This window comes from Phyllopteryx taeniolatus, chromosome 5 (genome assembly GCF_024500385.1).
Source record: "Phyllopteryx taeniolatus isolate TA_2022b chromosome 5, UOR_Ptae_1.2, whole genome shotgun sequence".
NCBI lineage: Eukaryota > Metazoa > Chordata > Actinopteri > Syngnathiformes > Syngnathidae > Phyllopteryx > Phyllopteryx taeniolatus.
In genome coordinates, this window is record NC_084506.1 from 29,486,481 (window position 1) to 29,501,057 (window position 14,577).

The 14,577-nt window shown below is 42.0% G+C and overlaps 3 protein-coding genes across 6 annotated transcripts in view; 2 read left to right on the forward strand and 1 right to left on the reverse strand.

The window, feature by feature from the left end:
• Window positions 1-2,051, forward strand: part of incenp (inner centromere protein) — a 29,303-nt gene extending 27,252 nt beyond the window's left edge. For all 4 annotated transcript variants that reach the window (XM_061774633.1, XM_061774635.1, XM_061774634.1 and 1 more), the window contains 3 exons: window positions 198-260; window positions 1,022-1,175; window positions 1,744-2,051. In XM_061774633.1, the coding sequence (XP_061630617.1) occupies window positions 198-260; window positions 1,022-1,175; window positions 1,744-1,922 (396 nt within the window). In that variant the 3' untranslated portion in view covers window positions 1,923-2,051. The remainder of the gene's footprint in view (window positions 1-197; window positions 261-1,021; window positions 1,176-1,743) is intronic.
• Window positions 2,052-2,981: 930 nt separating this feature from the next.
• Window positions 2,982-6,591, forward strand: fth1b (ferritin, heavy polypeptide 1b). The gene is made up of 5 exons (XM_061774641.1): window positions 2,982-3,106; window positions 4,371-4,484; window positions 4,550-4,696; window positions 4,947-5,072; window positions 5,775-6,591. Exons 2-5 carry the CDS (start codon window positions 4,383-4,385, stop codon window positions 5,931-5,933), a joined length of 534 nt encoding a protein of 177 aa, XP_061630625.1. The 5' UTR covers window positions 2,982-3,106; window positions 4,371-4,382; the 3' UTR covers window positions 5,934-6,591.
• Window positions 6,592-6,702: 111 nt separating this feature from the next.
• On the reverse strand, window positions 6,703-14,515 carry best1 (bestrophin 1). The gene is made up of 10 exons (XM_061774637.1): window positions 14,157-14,515; window positions 13,463-13,729; window positions 12,526-12,620; window positions 12,110-12,343; window positions 10,674-10,828; window positions 10,502-10,579; window positions 10,052-10,204; window positions 9,899-9,979; window positions 9,541-9,692; window positions 6,703-7,955 (listed from the first exon to the last, which is right to left on the reverse strand). Exons 2-10 carry the CDS (start codon window positions 13,612-13,614, stop codon window positions 6,905-6,907), a joined length of 2,151 nt encoding a protein of 716 aa, XP_061630621.1. The 5' UTR covers window positions 13,615-13,729; window positions 14,157-14,515; the 3' UTR covers window positions 6,703-6,904.
• Window positions 14,516-14,577: the final 62 nt, after the last annotated feature.

The following is a 14,577-nucleotide window of genomic DNA, read 5'->3' on the forward strand; positions in this document are numbered from 1 at the left end:
ACACACATCAAAATGAAAATAGTCGTTTCCCGTTTTATTTACATATATAGAATAGGATTATTTCCGTCTTCTTTCCCCCCTCCCCCTTTTCCTACATTAGAAGGAAAAAGGAATGGCCGCAAAGTACACAGACCCAAGACTCTGCTCTTTGTTAAAGAGCAATGATGGACATGTCTTGTTTTCTTTTCATTTGGCAGCGATCTGTGATGAGCACACCTGCAGCAAAAGGCAGCAGCCTCAACATCACTGTGGATATTGAGGTAAATATGAGAATTATGAATTCCAGGCACATGTAGCATTTGCGTTCCATTTAAATGTACATTGGAACCTCGATAGAACGGGCTAATGGAGGCGTGGGGGGTCGTCTGATATAGCCTACTGTCCGTTACATTGAAGCACTTTTTTTTTTTTTTTTTTTCCTTTTCCTTTAGGTTGTATGCACGCATATTACTGTACAGTCCAAAATTGTTTTGTCAGGGTTTTTTTTTCATGGCCTAAAATGCCCAGTACAGTACAAAGTTATAACTAAATATTAAAAAAAAAAAAAAAAAAAAAAAGTTTGAAAGTGTTAGAAAGTTTCACATTTTATCCAAACTTACTAAACCGGTGTACTTGGTCATGGTGACATTGTTGAAGTACGTCATAGATGAGTCACGTGAGGAATTTGTGTGCTATCTAGTTCCAAAGGTAAATGGCTTCACAAAAAAAAAAAAAAAAAAATTACTGTACCAAAAATAGCATGTTCAAGACTCAGACTTCTTTTGTATTCCTCAGTCAACACTGCAGATATTTCTCTCTCTCTCTCTAGATATATCTATCTATCTATATATATATATATGTCTTTTGAGTTTTTGGAACTAACAGACTTTGTCAACAGGAGTTTAAGTGACAAATGGAAACTATTTTTGTACACATTGTTCAGTCTCGACGGTCTGTTGTATCCAATATCTGTTATATCGGGGTTCCACTGTACATTGAGATATTTTCTGCAGATTCTCACAGTGTGTTTCTTCCTGGGCAGAAATCACCACAGTCATACTCTATCACTCCTAATGGTGGCAGCAAAACTTTAACTCTGACCAACAATCTAGAGAACTACGGAATGGACCAAAACAGTGATGATTCTACAGATGACGAGTCTGATCCGAGAAAGCCCATTCCATCTTGGGCTGAAGGTATGTATGAAGTATCATTGAACCTTTGTATATGACAAAGGTGAAGCATTATTTTTGATAAATTTGTAGTGTTATCATTGTGATTCTTAGTCTTTACTGCTATATAATTTTATACTTGTTTTTAAAAAAAAAAAAAATATATATATATATATATATATATATATACTGTGAGGGGAAATGAAATTGCAGCATGTACCAGCGACAAGAAACGAAGAAGAAAAAAAGGGCAGCATTGAATGAAACTAATTTAAATCAAATATTAAAAAAAAAAAAAAAAAAGATAAAAAGGGTGTGTGTCGGTATATGCTCATATTGGGGGGGGGGCGGTCTTAGCTTAGGAGTAGCTGTCAGAGGGTTTTTTTCTGGACACTCGTATGGCAAAACCAAGGGTTTTCTTGTTTTTGTTTTTAATTGACACTTTTATATTAAATCTATGTTAGGGAGTCACTCTATGGAGATCTAAATAGAAAAAATATGGGACCTTTAATATAGATGTTTATGCTATGTAATGTATATATGAATAACATTTATTGCCCATTTTATGAATAATATCTGATCTTCCTCCCAGGCCCCAAGCTACAGCAGATCATTATGAAGCAGTACTTCAATCCTCCTGACTTGGACTCTTTCTTTGGACCAATCGAGCCACCAAAACTGGAGAACCTGTTTTACAAGAGCAAACCACGCTACTTTAAACGCACCAGCTCTGCTGTTTGGCACTCCCCCCCTAATGTAAATAAACACTGATGTAGTAAAACTGTACACAGTTTTTTCTATTTGAAATTCTTTCCAATAAAAGTTTTTCTGTTTTTATAATAATACATTTGTGTTGAATGTTGCAGAATGTATTAAAAAAATTTCAACTATTGACACTTATCAGTTTGTCCTTTATTTTATTATTATTTTTTTTTTCCCAAACTGTATTTTTTTGGGGGCGGGGGTGGGTTTAGCCCTGGTTGACAGGAAACAAATGTTACACTATATTCCCCAATTCCTCACTGCCTTTCCACCTGGTCTCCTGTACACACAATATATCAACCTTTCTCCTAATCATCATGTCAACCAACTCCTGAGATTTTCCTGTCATAGTCCCAACATTCAAATTCCCCACATTCAGTTCTAGGCTCTGTAGAATCTAGCAGATTTTCTGAGCCGCTTCTCACTAGTGTCGCGGGGGTGCTGGAGCCTATCCCAGCTATCATCGGGCAGGAGGCCGGGTACACCTTGAACTGGTTGCCAGCCAATCACAGGGCACATACAAACAAACAGCCATTCGCACTCACATGCACACCTACGGGCAATTTAGAGTTGTCAATTAACCTACCATGCATGTTTTTGGGATGTGGGAGGAAACCCACGCAGGCACGGGCAGAACATACAAACTCCACACAGGCCACCAAGTGAGAATGAATAATGGATGAAATTGTAAAGTGTATCTACGAATGCCTAGATAATCGCTATGTAAGTGTAATGTATTATTAAAGAATCAAAATGATACACACCTATTTACTCCAATGTCATACATTTAGTAGATTTTTATTTTTTTTAACCATAAAGACTAGAATACAGAGCCCCTAAAGGGGCATGGGGGGAAAAAAACAACTTTCTGATAGTTAAATATTATGGGCTTCTCATTTCAGAATGAATTATCTATCAATTTGTTGTGTATAAGTAATAATATGTTGAAGCGATGAAACTTTTATTTTTATTATTTTTTTTTTTGTTTCACAGTCATAAGGGTCCTCTGATTGGGGCCCCATGTATGTCATGACATTCCCCTTTTGTGATCAATCTGCGATGTTGACTCCTCCCACGAGTGCTTTCGTCATAGCCGTAGTGGGGGCGTCTGGTTTGGATGAGGACGTCGTTGTAACCTTGACCTCGTCGTTTATTACGTTACAAGGACCGCGGTGGGAACACGTCGACGCGAGGTACCGTGTATGTCATTCTGAGCCCCCTCACTCTCAGCTCTCTACTATCGCTATCGTCGTGGAAATAAATGCGTTTTGTTCAAACGAGCGAGTTCGAGTGATGGGGTGTGCTAAGTCTAGTTTGAGCAAGCACTGTTCAAAAGTAGCTTGACACAATGTGATAGGTGAGCTGGTTGAATTTAATGGACGCACTACTCTTAAAGGGCCAGTTCACTCATAGTTCACTTTCTTAACGAAAGTCAATTGGATGTAGAATATAGTTCGGTTAAGGTCTTCATTAAAAATAGAATAAAGTAACATCTACCATAGTGAAGCTCTCTGAAAACATGCACAAAATGAGGGTTAATTAAGAGTAATGTATTTACCTATGGTCTTAAATGGCATTGCGTTGTACACTGCTCACCAAAAAAATTGAGAGACGTCTGGGTGAAATTTCAGGATGAACCTCAAATGCACCATAACCTTTACATGTGAATTGAATTTTGACTTGTATAAACATTTGAATGCACGGCCAACTGTTCAATGTTTCACTACTTTTTGCGCAACTTGCTGTTTTAGAGAACAGGAGCTGAGTGGAAAAATTCCCAACAGGTGTTTGAGCCATGAATGGACCAAAACATTTCCTGGTTCAATTAGAATTGGATTTAAACAATCCTCTTCATTATACTTTTCCTTTTCTTCGATGAGGTTTCAAACATGATGTCCTCAGAGGGAAGTGGCCACTGAGCTAAGAGTGGCACAGAGTTTCTTCAGCAGGTTTGGAAGTGGATGTCCTTGAAAATGTATTGATCATGGATCAAACAACCATGTAATGTGTATTCAGCTCCTTGTTAGAGAACTGCAAGTTATGCAAAATGTACTGAAACAATGAAAAATTGGAGGCGCATTCAGAAGTTCCGAGAAGGTTAAAATATGTTCAGCTGTAAAAGGTTGTAGTGCAATTTAGGTTCATGCAGAAATGTCACCCCAAAGCCGACTATCCCAAAATTGTTGTGTTTATTTGTGCGCATTCTTTTTAAAAGCATATATATTGCGTTTAGGAGTCAAAAATGACAGTCTGACACCAACAGGTGATGACGAAGGGGGCATTTTTATCTGTAGGTGTCAGTGTAGACATGAAGTTGACATCACTTTTGTCATTGGTGCCTACAGTTGGTTTCAAGTGTTGCATTTGTTGTACTGAAGGTGTCTGCAATGTGTATTTTTAGTAACAAGCCAGATCAGACCGGAATATCAGTTCACTTTTGTTCTCTTCACTTTTAAGACAAGTCCAGAGATGGCTTCCCAAATCCGGCAAAACTTTCACCAGGACTGCGAGGCTGCCATTAACAGGCAGATAAATCTTGAGCTGTATGCGTCTTATGTTTATCTCTCAATGGTAAGGTATTCACTAATCAGTATAACGTCTTGCTCAACGATGAACAATGATTTTCTTCTTTTTAGGCATATTATTTTGAGAGAGATGATAAAGCCCTGCCACATTTTGCCAAGTTTTTTAGCGCCCAGTCCAAAGAGGAGCGCGAGCATGCCGAGAAGCTACTGAATTTCCAGAACAAGAGGGGGGGAAAGATTTTCCTGCAGGATATCAAGGTATCATCATTACCCCACCTTTTTACATTATCTCATGCAGTCTCAGTGGGATGAAGTTAACCTATGAACACTTGGGCTTTACTACACTTCCTTGTATACGGGAAGCAAAATATGTCTCCATATTAACATACTCATTTCTAGACAAATGTAAGGCATCATTTTATGTTTCCCTGACTACATTTGTTATTGCAGAATCAATGTGAAATAAGAGCCAAAGCCAATAGAGTGTCTTTCCATACATGCATAAAAGAAACCTGACCGAGATGAATGGGGGAGCGGCCTCGAGGCTTTGGAGTGTGCCCTGCAGCTGGAGAAAAGCGTAAATCGATCCTTGCTGGAACTACAGGAAATGGCAGCGCAGCACAGCGATCCACACGTTGGTGTCACACACTCTCTTCACTCGAAGGCTTCACACACTGGTCACAACATCAGGCACACCTGCTCAAGCTTATATGAGCCTGAAGCAAGAACAAATGTGCCCTGAGAAAGATACCAATGCTCACTTTAGACTGATATTGTCAGAGATGTTTTCATGTAACAGTCGGTGTCACCATGAGTCAAGTATGTTATATTAATCCTGCGAGGAATTTAAGCTATCACGGCAGCAATATTACACCCCAACAGATTTGTTACGACACCTCGATTGCAAATGAGATTCGTCAATGTGCAGACAAAGTGTACAAATTCATCAAATGTTGCAGTACTTGTATTGTGCGTTCATTGTGTTGGATATAAAGGGGGCACACCCGACTTGAGGCCCTTAATACGACCACTATCAGGTTGCGACTATAGAGACCGTCTATAATACACAAAAACACAATATAACAGCAGGCAACTGTGCTGTGTACGTCAGCTGGAGCCGTTTAGATATGGTTGGCAAAAGAAACAGTCCAGCAAGTTGCATGGACAAGTTCAACAGATTCAGAATGACATGGCAGCGCACAGTGGCTGCATGAACCGGTCTGCAATGTAAAAGGGCTCTTTTCTTGACCAACTTTACAACTTTGACATTAGCTAAAAAAAAACTTGTTATATAGAGTCCACCTCTTTTTTTGTGTGTTTTTTAATGTCCCTACAGCTATGTGACTTCATTGAGACACACTATCTGGACGAGCAGGTCAAGTCTATCAAGCAACTCGCAGACTGGGTGTCGAACCTGCAGCGGATGGGAGCGCCGCAGAACGGCATGGCCGAGTACCTCTTTGACAAACACACCATGGCCGAGGAGGGCACATAAGCCACTCACAACTGCGTGTCCACGTCCTCTCCCTCACCTCACTCATGATATTCGGAGAGCACAATTGAACGTGTTTTATGTGCTTATCGGCGCTGTAATGGTTTCTTATTTATGCTGCTTTTTCAAATGATTTGGGCATGTTTCTCAAAAGTGTGTAAAAGTGTGTTTACGAACATACGCGGCCATCCCAGTACATCTGCCCTCTACGTTTGTCTGGTAATTGATGCTTGAGATGAGAAATCAAATCATCCTGACTTTGAGAGAGGGAGGAAGGGAGCGGGGTGGGAGAGCGAGAACCATGCTACGTATCTTGTTACACTTGATTGTGCATCCTAAAAAGGTGAAGAGAATCATGACAGTTTGTTTCCCAGGAAAAGTCATTATGAACATGTCAGTTATACACTTGTAACACATACAGGCGTTATAAAACATACAAAAATATAAGATTAGCGGAATATTTTTCTGTTTCACGAAAAACAAATCAACGGATATTTAAGAAAATATTAATATAAAAATGCTACATTTTCTGGTTGTAGGCTGGCTGGAATATTTTTGGCTGTTATAATAAACTGGGTTAATATTTATTGTAAACCTCTACGAGCAGAATACATGTACATATTGTTTCCCTGTATGAAGTAAATAAAGCAACAAAAAACTATTTCACGTTTTTCATTGGGGGAAAAAACCCCACTGCTGTTCAAGTTAATGCAAAAAAAACGATGCAAGTAACAATCTTAAACCCTGTAGTTTTAAGTAATCCACACTTGGCCTTCGTATGTTTTTATTTCTTCCCCATATGTTAACACTGAAATATTTTAAGGTGCTTTGTACATCACAAGTAGGTTAATTGTTCTGTAAGCACTCACCAGTAAGTAGAGATTACTTGCTGTTTATAAGGCTCCAGTTGAGTTTAATACACCTAAAATAGTTCTGTGTGTGGATTGGCATGTGACATACAAACTGCATTCTTCTCAGTCCTGCTTCCTGCTGGCAGCTGCTTTGTTCCCGCCATCATCTACTAGCACGCCCAGCAGGTCTCCTTCAGCCAATGAGATTCCAGAATCATTGGGGGAATTTTGCTGATTGGCTTCTTGCTGTGACGGTGACGCACTGGAAGCGGTCAGGTTATTCAGCCCGCCGTTGCTTGCCTTCACATTGTTGGCAAAGTTACCAAAGCTACTAAGATTGGTGCCATTGCAAAGACTTCCTGCTGTGCCGGCGCCATTGCTGCTCGTCACATTAATGCTGCTCGAGCTACTGTTGGGATTACTTGGATTTGCTGGCCCGTGACGGGAGGGAGGGGTGAATGAGAACACCCTTTCTCCCCCACTTCCCGTCGTTCTGGCGCTCGTGGGTCCTGCCTGGCTGTCGGCGGATGACAAGGCGTCCAGCGTCAGGCACGGAGGCGGAGGCCGGCGAGACAGCAGGCCATGCCCGCGCCTGAGTTTCGATATGGGGCAAAGCTCGGGCGGAGGGTCGGGGAAGGAGAAGGTCGGGGCGGGCGGGGTCTCGCCGTCCTCGCTCAGCCAGGGGAAAGCCGACGATGGTGGTGGCGGGATGTGATTGGGGGTGTCGGGTGGCAGCAGCTGTGAGCCCACCGCCGGAGGAGCGAGGGAGCTGCAGCTGCGATCCCATTCATTTTTAGGCCGCCGGGCAGGTCGAAGTCGGGCCACCGCGGGGGGCACACAGTGGATGGGCGTTTGGGGGCAACTGTAGAAACCCGGTCTCTCATACAAGGGCAAGCCGGAGAAGGCGTAATCCTGATCTCGCTCTGCGTTCAAGGGCAGGCGGGCTTGGTTTGCGACCGATGGAGCCTGTGTGTGTAGGTAAAGGGGGAAGCGACTCAGCGGTGCTCCGGGGCGTCGGCGTAGCAGAGAGACCCGAGAAGAGCGAGGGAAGCTGGGGGACTGAACACCCAGAAAGCGACCCAGACCTCCCAACAGCGGGGTGGAGTAGTTGGCTTCCTCATTTTCTTTAATCTGCTCCAAATTGGACTGAAACTCCATCTCCTCTTTAGGAACACTAGAGAGTACAACAATGTCACCGTAACAATGAAGACAATGGCTGTGTTCAGAATCACTCCCCGATCCACTATATACAGTGCTGTGAAAAAGTATTGGCCCCCTTCTAAATTCTTATATTTTTCCATAGTTTCGCCACTTACATTTTTCAGATCATTCAAGTGGGGAAACTGTGCAAAAATACAAGAATTTAAGAAGGGGGCGAATACTTTTTCATGCCACTGTAGTCCTCTATACAGTGGTGCCTTAAGATAGGAATTGAATTCGTTTAATTGGTTCCGTGACCACACTTGTATCTCAAATCCCCATTGAAATGAAATGTCATTAATCCATTGCACCCTCCCACCAAAACAAAAATGATTGTGTTTTTAATTACGAAAAATAGCACTCTTTGATATTGTACTTTATAAAAACAGAGTAATAACAATTAACTAGAATGAAAATAAACAGTCTGCGTAATGATGCTACACTCCAATTCATTGTGCTGCTGCTTGTGTGACCGCCTTGGCCACCAGGAAAGAGTATAAAACACTTATGCAGACACAAAGAGAGAAGAATCTTCGACTAATCTAAGTGACCGATAAGATGTTGTAATATTGTCGTTTTTCGTGGAGGACAAAGAATAAATGCTTGTGACTGTCTACATGTGTTGCTTCATTGTTTGTGTTCAAATATCCGTTGCTTCCAAAATCACGACTATTGATGCTAAACGTTTTGGTGTCAATGGTGTTTTCCATTGCCAGCTAAGCGGAAAAACTTTTGCCAGCTAAGTCGAGTCTCTTGTTTCTCAAGGCACCACTCTAATGAGTTTGCCATTTGTTAGCGCTATTTGTAGTGACTATCCCACAATGCATCTTGAAAAGTAGTGACCAACCGATGGTCACTAGAAAAGCAGCAAGTCCCATGATGCATTGTGCTCATACAGGAAAACAACGTTTGATTTTTAGCAGAAGACAAATTTATGAATTGTGACAATAAAATATCTTTAATATCAGTAGACTAATGCATCACAATACGGATGGACAAACTGCTTTGTATTAATTTTGTAAAATACACTCATCTTAAAACAAAATGTTATTGTATTTATCCATCCATTTTCTTGTCAAGTAACCTACCGTGCATGTTTTTGGGATGTGGGAGGAAACCGGAGTGCCTGAAGAAAATCCACGCAGGCACGGGGAACAACATACAAACGCCACACAGGCAGGGCCGGGGATTGATCCCCGGTCCTCAGAACTGTGAGGCAGACGCTCTAACCAGTCGTCCACCGTGCTGCTGTTACTGTATTTATTTGTTCAATATTTATTACGGAAGGTCCACCAGCTGACCAACAGCAATGACGTAATTACTGTTTGAAAATATAGGCCATTACATCAAAATGCCTGTACTGTATTGTGATTATTAGGGAGTAGGGAATGAATTAATGATTCCAAACACAGCCATAATTACATTAATACATCACCAACAGTGTTGTCAATCAAAACAGAGCATCATTCTTTGTAAAGGCATTTTTGACACAGCTCCATTGTAGTTCATTAGATTGTGTAGGTGTACTGTACCAATTGTTGGTGGCTGTTTAAACGTACCTGATATCCAGAGCAGAGCCCATGAATGACGGTTTACAGTGATCAGCGCTGGCAGTGGTGTAGGGAGGGCGAGGCTCGGACTCATTCCAGTACATGTCCTTCTCAACCAGAGGGAGGCTGTCGTACATCTCATCCACAGACAACAAAGATACCTGGAACACAATAGAACACAGCTAGTACAGACACGCATCCTTTTTTTCCTGACCTAATTCAGTGTTTCCCAACCGTTTTTGAGCCAAGGCGTGTATTTTACATTACACTAGACCAATCACTTAGGGAAACTGGATCATTTCCCTGGAACACTGGTTCTGTTCGGAATCACTGACTTAGATGAACATATCACGGATAGCATCAGAACCTGTAAATTGCGATCAACGAGCCAGTTGGTCTCAAAGTCGTCATCGTCTTCGCCAAAAGGATTGATAAGTTGCTCAGCCACCTGAAAGCAGGACGCGATCAGACAAGGACCGGTCGTCAAACAGACTCGATGAACTAATCTGTAGCATCAGACCTTCAGCCAGCCAACATAGAAAAAAAACTGCAACAGCGTGAATACAGGCACATAGAAGTCCAGGTCGTGACCAGGGTAGCCTCGGGCCGGATCCAAAAACTGACGACCAATCAGACAAGCCAGGAAGAAGCTGTAGACTGCCACTGTCGCCACCTAAGTACCATACAACAATCACAGTTGGGAGAAAGTTGCTTTTGTTGCATTTCAGTCTTTACGTTGCACCCTTGTCCCTGTTCCCCAGATTTGTGCCTTGTCTCTGAACTCATTTGTCCTGCCAGCTGTGTACCTTTCTAAATTAATGTAGTTTACCGCATGACTACCAAAGCCAAGGTGAACAATCATCACAAAGGTGATCAAGCTTCAGGGAGGCTGAAATTGAGCTTTGTGAAGCCAAATATTATCCTGTACATGTCTGACACCTTATATTGCAGATGTAAACAGAAACAGAACCTGAGTATAGACGAGAGGCAGGCTAATCCAGTCGTATCCATACAGCTTCATGCACTTTGCACGTAAACTGTTCAACTCCTAAATAGTGAAGAACAAAAAAAACAAAAAAACCATTGTTTATAAATATGTTTTCCAAGCTGTTCCCTCCCGCAGTTTGAACAAATGCACATACAGTGAGAATGGCAGTGAGAGCCACGTCGTTGTTGATGCGACCCTCAGTCCGGGCCCGCAAAGCCAGACTGACAAACCACATGCAGGGAACCCAGAACTTGTTATGAGGGGAGGGCAGGTCCTCCAGATGCTTGAGTTCCTCTGATGTCATCAAACCTGAAGGGCACATGAAGACAAAAGATGACAAAACACATATTGTATTAAGCTTGTATGAAATGGAACAAAAAAAAAAAGGATACACCTGAACAAATTGTCCAAGTTCCTAATTTAATCCAATGAGATCTAACAAAATCCCATCTAGATAGTAAACCTTAAATCATGAATATATACAAATAATAGTTACACAAAAAAACGAAAACAGTTTAAGAACTAAGCATTATATTTTAAAAGGCAACAGCACTTTTTGGATACTAGATTGTAATGGGGTACCTAATGAAGTGTCTGTTGAGTACACTACATTGGCGCCTTGAGATAAGAGTTTAATTCATCCCTTGAACACACTCGTAACTCAAAACACATGTATCTCAAATCATCTTTCCCCATGTGTGGAAATGCCATAAATATGTTCCAGCCTCCCCTCGAAAACAAACCAAAAAATATTGCAATGTGATTTTAATAAAAAAGTCACACTATAACATCACACATTGAATAAAGCATACAGTAACGACATAGTTACCAAGACATACAGATATATATAGATGAAGAGTTATTCCTCGCAGAGGAGAAATAATATATACCAGTGAGCATTGTCATATTGTCTGTCTACATATGTTTCCCCACCGTTTTTGTTCAAATATCAGTTGCTTAATGTGTTATAACACTGCCACAACGATGCTATTCGTTAACCCATCTATGGGGTTTTGCATTGTACGTTAGCATTAGTTCCCCGGACAAAACTATGTGGTTATTTTAAATACAAAATGTGTAATTCTCTTTGTTTAGTTTGAAGGTAAACTTCAACTTGGATTGGCAGTAAACAACATGAAGCAATTATTTGGCCTCTTTTTTGAAGACTTGAACAATTGTTCATTATCTATCAAACTGCTGCTTGTTGTGAAGTGAGTTGAGTTGAGTTTAATGCCACCATACAAGACTTGTACCTCAAATCTTTGCTTGCAAGTCAAAGCAAAAATCGGCCAAATGAGGGCTCATATCTCAAAATACTTGTATCGCAAGGTACCACTATATTTATTTGTACATATGAGAATCTTTAGAATACTGTACATAAAAGCATAGATAGGAATTTTGTGAATATTCCATCTTATATTTATGTAAGTGTTTTTGTGGTGGTCAGCAGCCTGCTCATAATCTCAGCACTACATTACATCATCAGTACACAACTGTGTGTACGAGACAAAGAGTTCAAACATGCCACACGGTGCCTGAACCAGGTTTCGTGCTTAACCTAAGGATCAGTACTCCAATTTGATAGCGTACCTGCCTGCACCAGGTGCTCCATGGTGGGGAACCTCTTGTAGACGGCTGTGCTGACAGAGCGGTAGATGAGCACACCAGAGAGGTTGGCGTAACGCATCAGAGTGCGCCTGGTCAACCTGGCGGCCTCGTCGGCTCCGCGCACGTGACCTCCCACTAGTGATGCCAGGCGATCGGGCCAGGGGACATTTTCAAACTGACCCCACCAGCGGGATACCACCAAGGTCACATAGAAACCTGCAAGGCAGTGTGGAAGTTGGCCACCACTTGGGATTGTTTATTGTTTACGAACCCGCAAGCCCAATATAATACTGTATAGAGTACACTCGGCGGCTACAACGCTGGCCAGGTACATATTCCCAAATGATTATGTTCACGCATGGCTAAAGCTGTATTTACAGAAAATCAGTGTGACTCACCAAGAACAAAGGACACTGGGATGAGCTCTGCATAGCGGTCACAGTACATGGAAAGCTTCTCAAACAGCCTCTTCTGCTCAACATTTAACACAAACCTAGTGGCGAAAAGATAGTTCAGTTAGTTAAGTACCATACCATGTTGACCTAATGACAAATGTGCACAATTTAGACAATATCGCTTCTTTTGACAAAGTATATAAGTGAATGCTCCATTAAAAAAAGTCTGAGATTACAATGATGAAACTGTTCAAAAGTCAATTTTCTTTTGTGTTCAAAAGTGTAACTATGAGTCCAACCTTGTCAAACTCTCAGAGAAACTAATAGATTGCACTACAAGGTGGCACTTCAAGTTCGTATTTGGAAAGATATGTCATGTTTGGGGCGGCACGGTGGATAACTGGTTAGCGCATCGTCACAGTTATGAGGACCTGGGCTCAAATCCGGCCTCCCCTATGTGGAGTTTGCATGTTCTCCCCGTGCCTGTGTGGGTTTTCTCCGGGTCCTCCAGGTTCCTCCCACATCCCAAAAACATGCATGGTAGGTTAATTGAAAACTCGTAGGTGTGAACTTAAGTGCCAATGGTTGTTTGTTTATTTGTGCCCTGTGATTGGCTGGCGACCAGTTCAGGGTGTACCCCGCCTCTCTCCGATGTTCACCTGGGATTGAAGGACGATACCAATTTTCGGTTTAGCAAATCTAAGCATTATTGTGCTTTTAAAGACTTTCAGATACAGATCCTGTATTGGATCATATTAGACTGTAGAAGTGTACTTAATGACCTTAATGAGGTGTCCAGAGAGTGTTCTATAATAATTTTAAGTGCTTTGATTATTTATTAATTTAGAGGATGATTAGATATCCCTTTAAGATGTAAAAATTCCCTTATGCATAAGAATGATTATTCCAATTTGGTGAAGAAAGCCCGTTTTAGTGGTACCTATAAACGACGCTGAAGAAGTAGTAGAGAAGGGTGAAGATGATAAGCTCCCTGTAGAGGAGTTTATAGATGCTGCCCTTCCAGCGCAGGAGCAGGTGGAAGAAAGTGCCGAGGCCAGCGTCTGCCACCCTGCGGGAGTAGGTCACTGTCATTGCCGCTGCTGCTGCTGCTGCTGCTTCTTCTTCTTCCTTGTTTCGCAGTGACTTGACATGAAGGACGCCTCCGTTGCCTCGTCTGATCGCAGAATCAGCAATCAGCCAGCTCGGTCTGTGGTCGGCAGACAAAAACACAAACAGCCTTTAATGAACCCATAGAGCGAACATCCATCCATTCATTTTCTATAGGGTCATGAATGAGCTGGAGCCTATCCAACTGACTTTGGGTGTGAGGCGGGCTGGGTACACTCTGGACCGCCAGTCAATCACTGGGCACATATTCACAAACTATTCACACTCACATTCGCATCTATGGACAATTTAGAGTCTTCGAGAAAACCTGCATAAGGAAGGCAGAAGCTAGGATTCGAACCCTAGAACTGTGAGGCAGACTTCCCAACCACTAGTCTGCCTCTATGGCGAGCATTTGAAGTAATATGCTAAGAATTATTCAATATTGTGAACCTAAATCTGTTGTCCCGTGTTGAGGACCGCAAGGTCAACTACAGCACGGCCCGGGTATCACGGCTGTTACTTACCACTGAAGACGCAAGTGTGGCGTGGAGGAGGCGTACGCTCGGCCTCGGCGGAATGAAAATGTTGGAGAAAGAGAATCGGGACCAGAAAAAGGAGGAGAGCGTGAAGCTTCTACACCTCCGGTCACTTGATGTCTTAAGCTGTTTTGAGCAACAAAGCTGCATTGTGAGCTCCCGCAGGCTCTGTTAATCTCAACAAATCACATACAGCCGCACAACTGGTTGCTTAGATACATATATAACTTTATGAAAGCTATTTAGGAGCTCTCAGAGTGGAAATCCGTCTTTATGAGTTCATGTTCCGATGGAAGTTATTTTTCTTCTTAAAGCAGTATTATGAAAAAGTGGGAGCATTTTGGGCCCTCTGCCGGAAGAAATATGCACAGCTGCGTAGTTTCGGGCCAGAAGGTGTTAGGTGTTAGTG

Bases quoted from the DNA above. Each gene is read 5' to 3' on its own strand.
- fth1b (XM_061774641.1), top strand. From the start codon at position 4,383: ATGGCTTCCCAAATCCGGCAAAACTTTCACCAGGACTGCGAGGCTGCC. The intron at 4,485-4,549 runs GTAAGGTATTCA...TCTTCTTTTTAG, and splicing joins CTTATGTTTATCTCTCAATG to GCATATTATTTTGAGAGAGA. The intron at 5,073-5,774 runs GTTGGTGTCACA...ATGTCCCTACAG, and splicing joins CGCAGCACAGCGATCCACAC to CTATGTGACTTCATTGAGAC.
- best1 (XM_061774637.1), bottom strand. From the start codon at position 13,614: ATGACAGTGACCTACTCCCGCAGGGTGGCAGACGCTGGCCTCGGCACT. The intron at 9,980-10,051 runs GTCTGATGCTAC...TCCTGCTTTCAG, and splicing joins TCTATGTTGGCTGGCTGAAG to GTGGCTGAGCAACTTATCAA. The intron at 7,956-9,540 runs GTACGTTTAAAC...TGTACTCTCTAG, and splicing joins GGCTCTGCTCTGGATATCAG to TGTTCCTAAAGAGGAGATGG.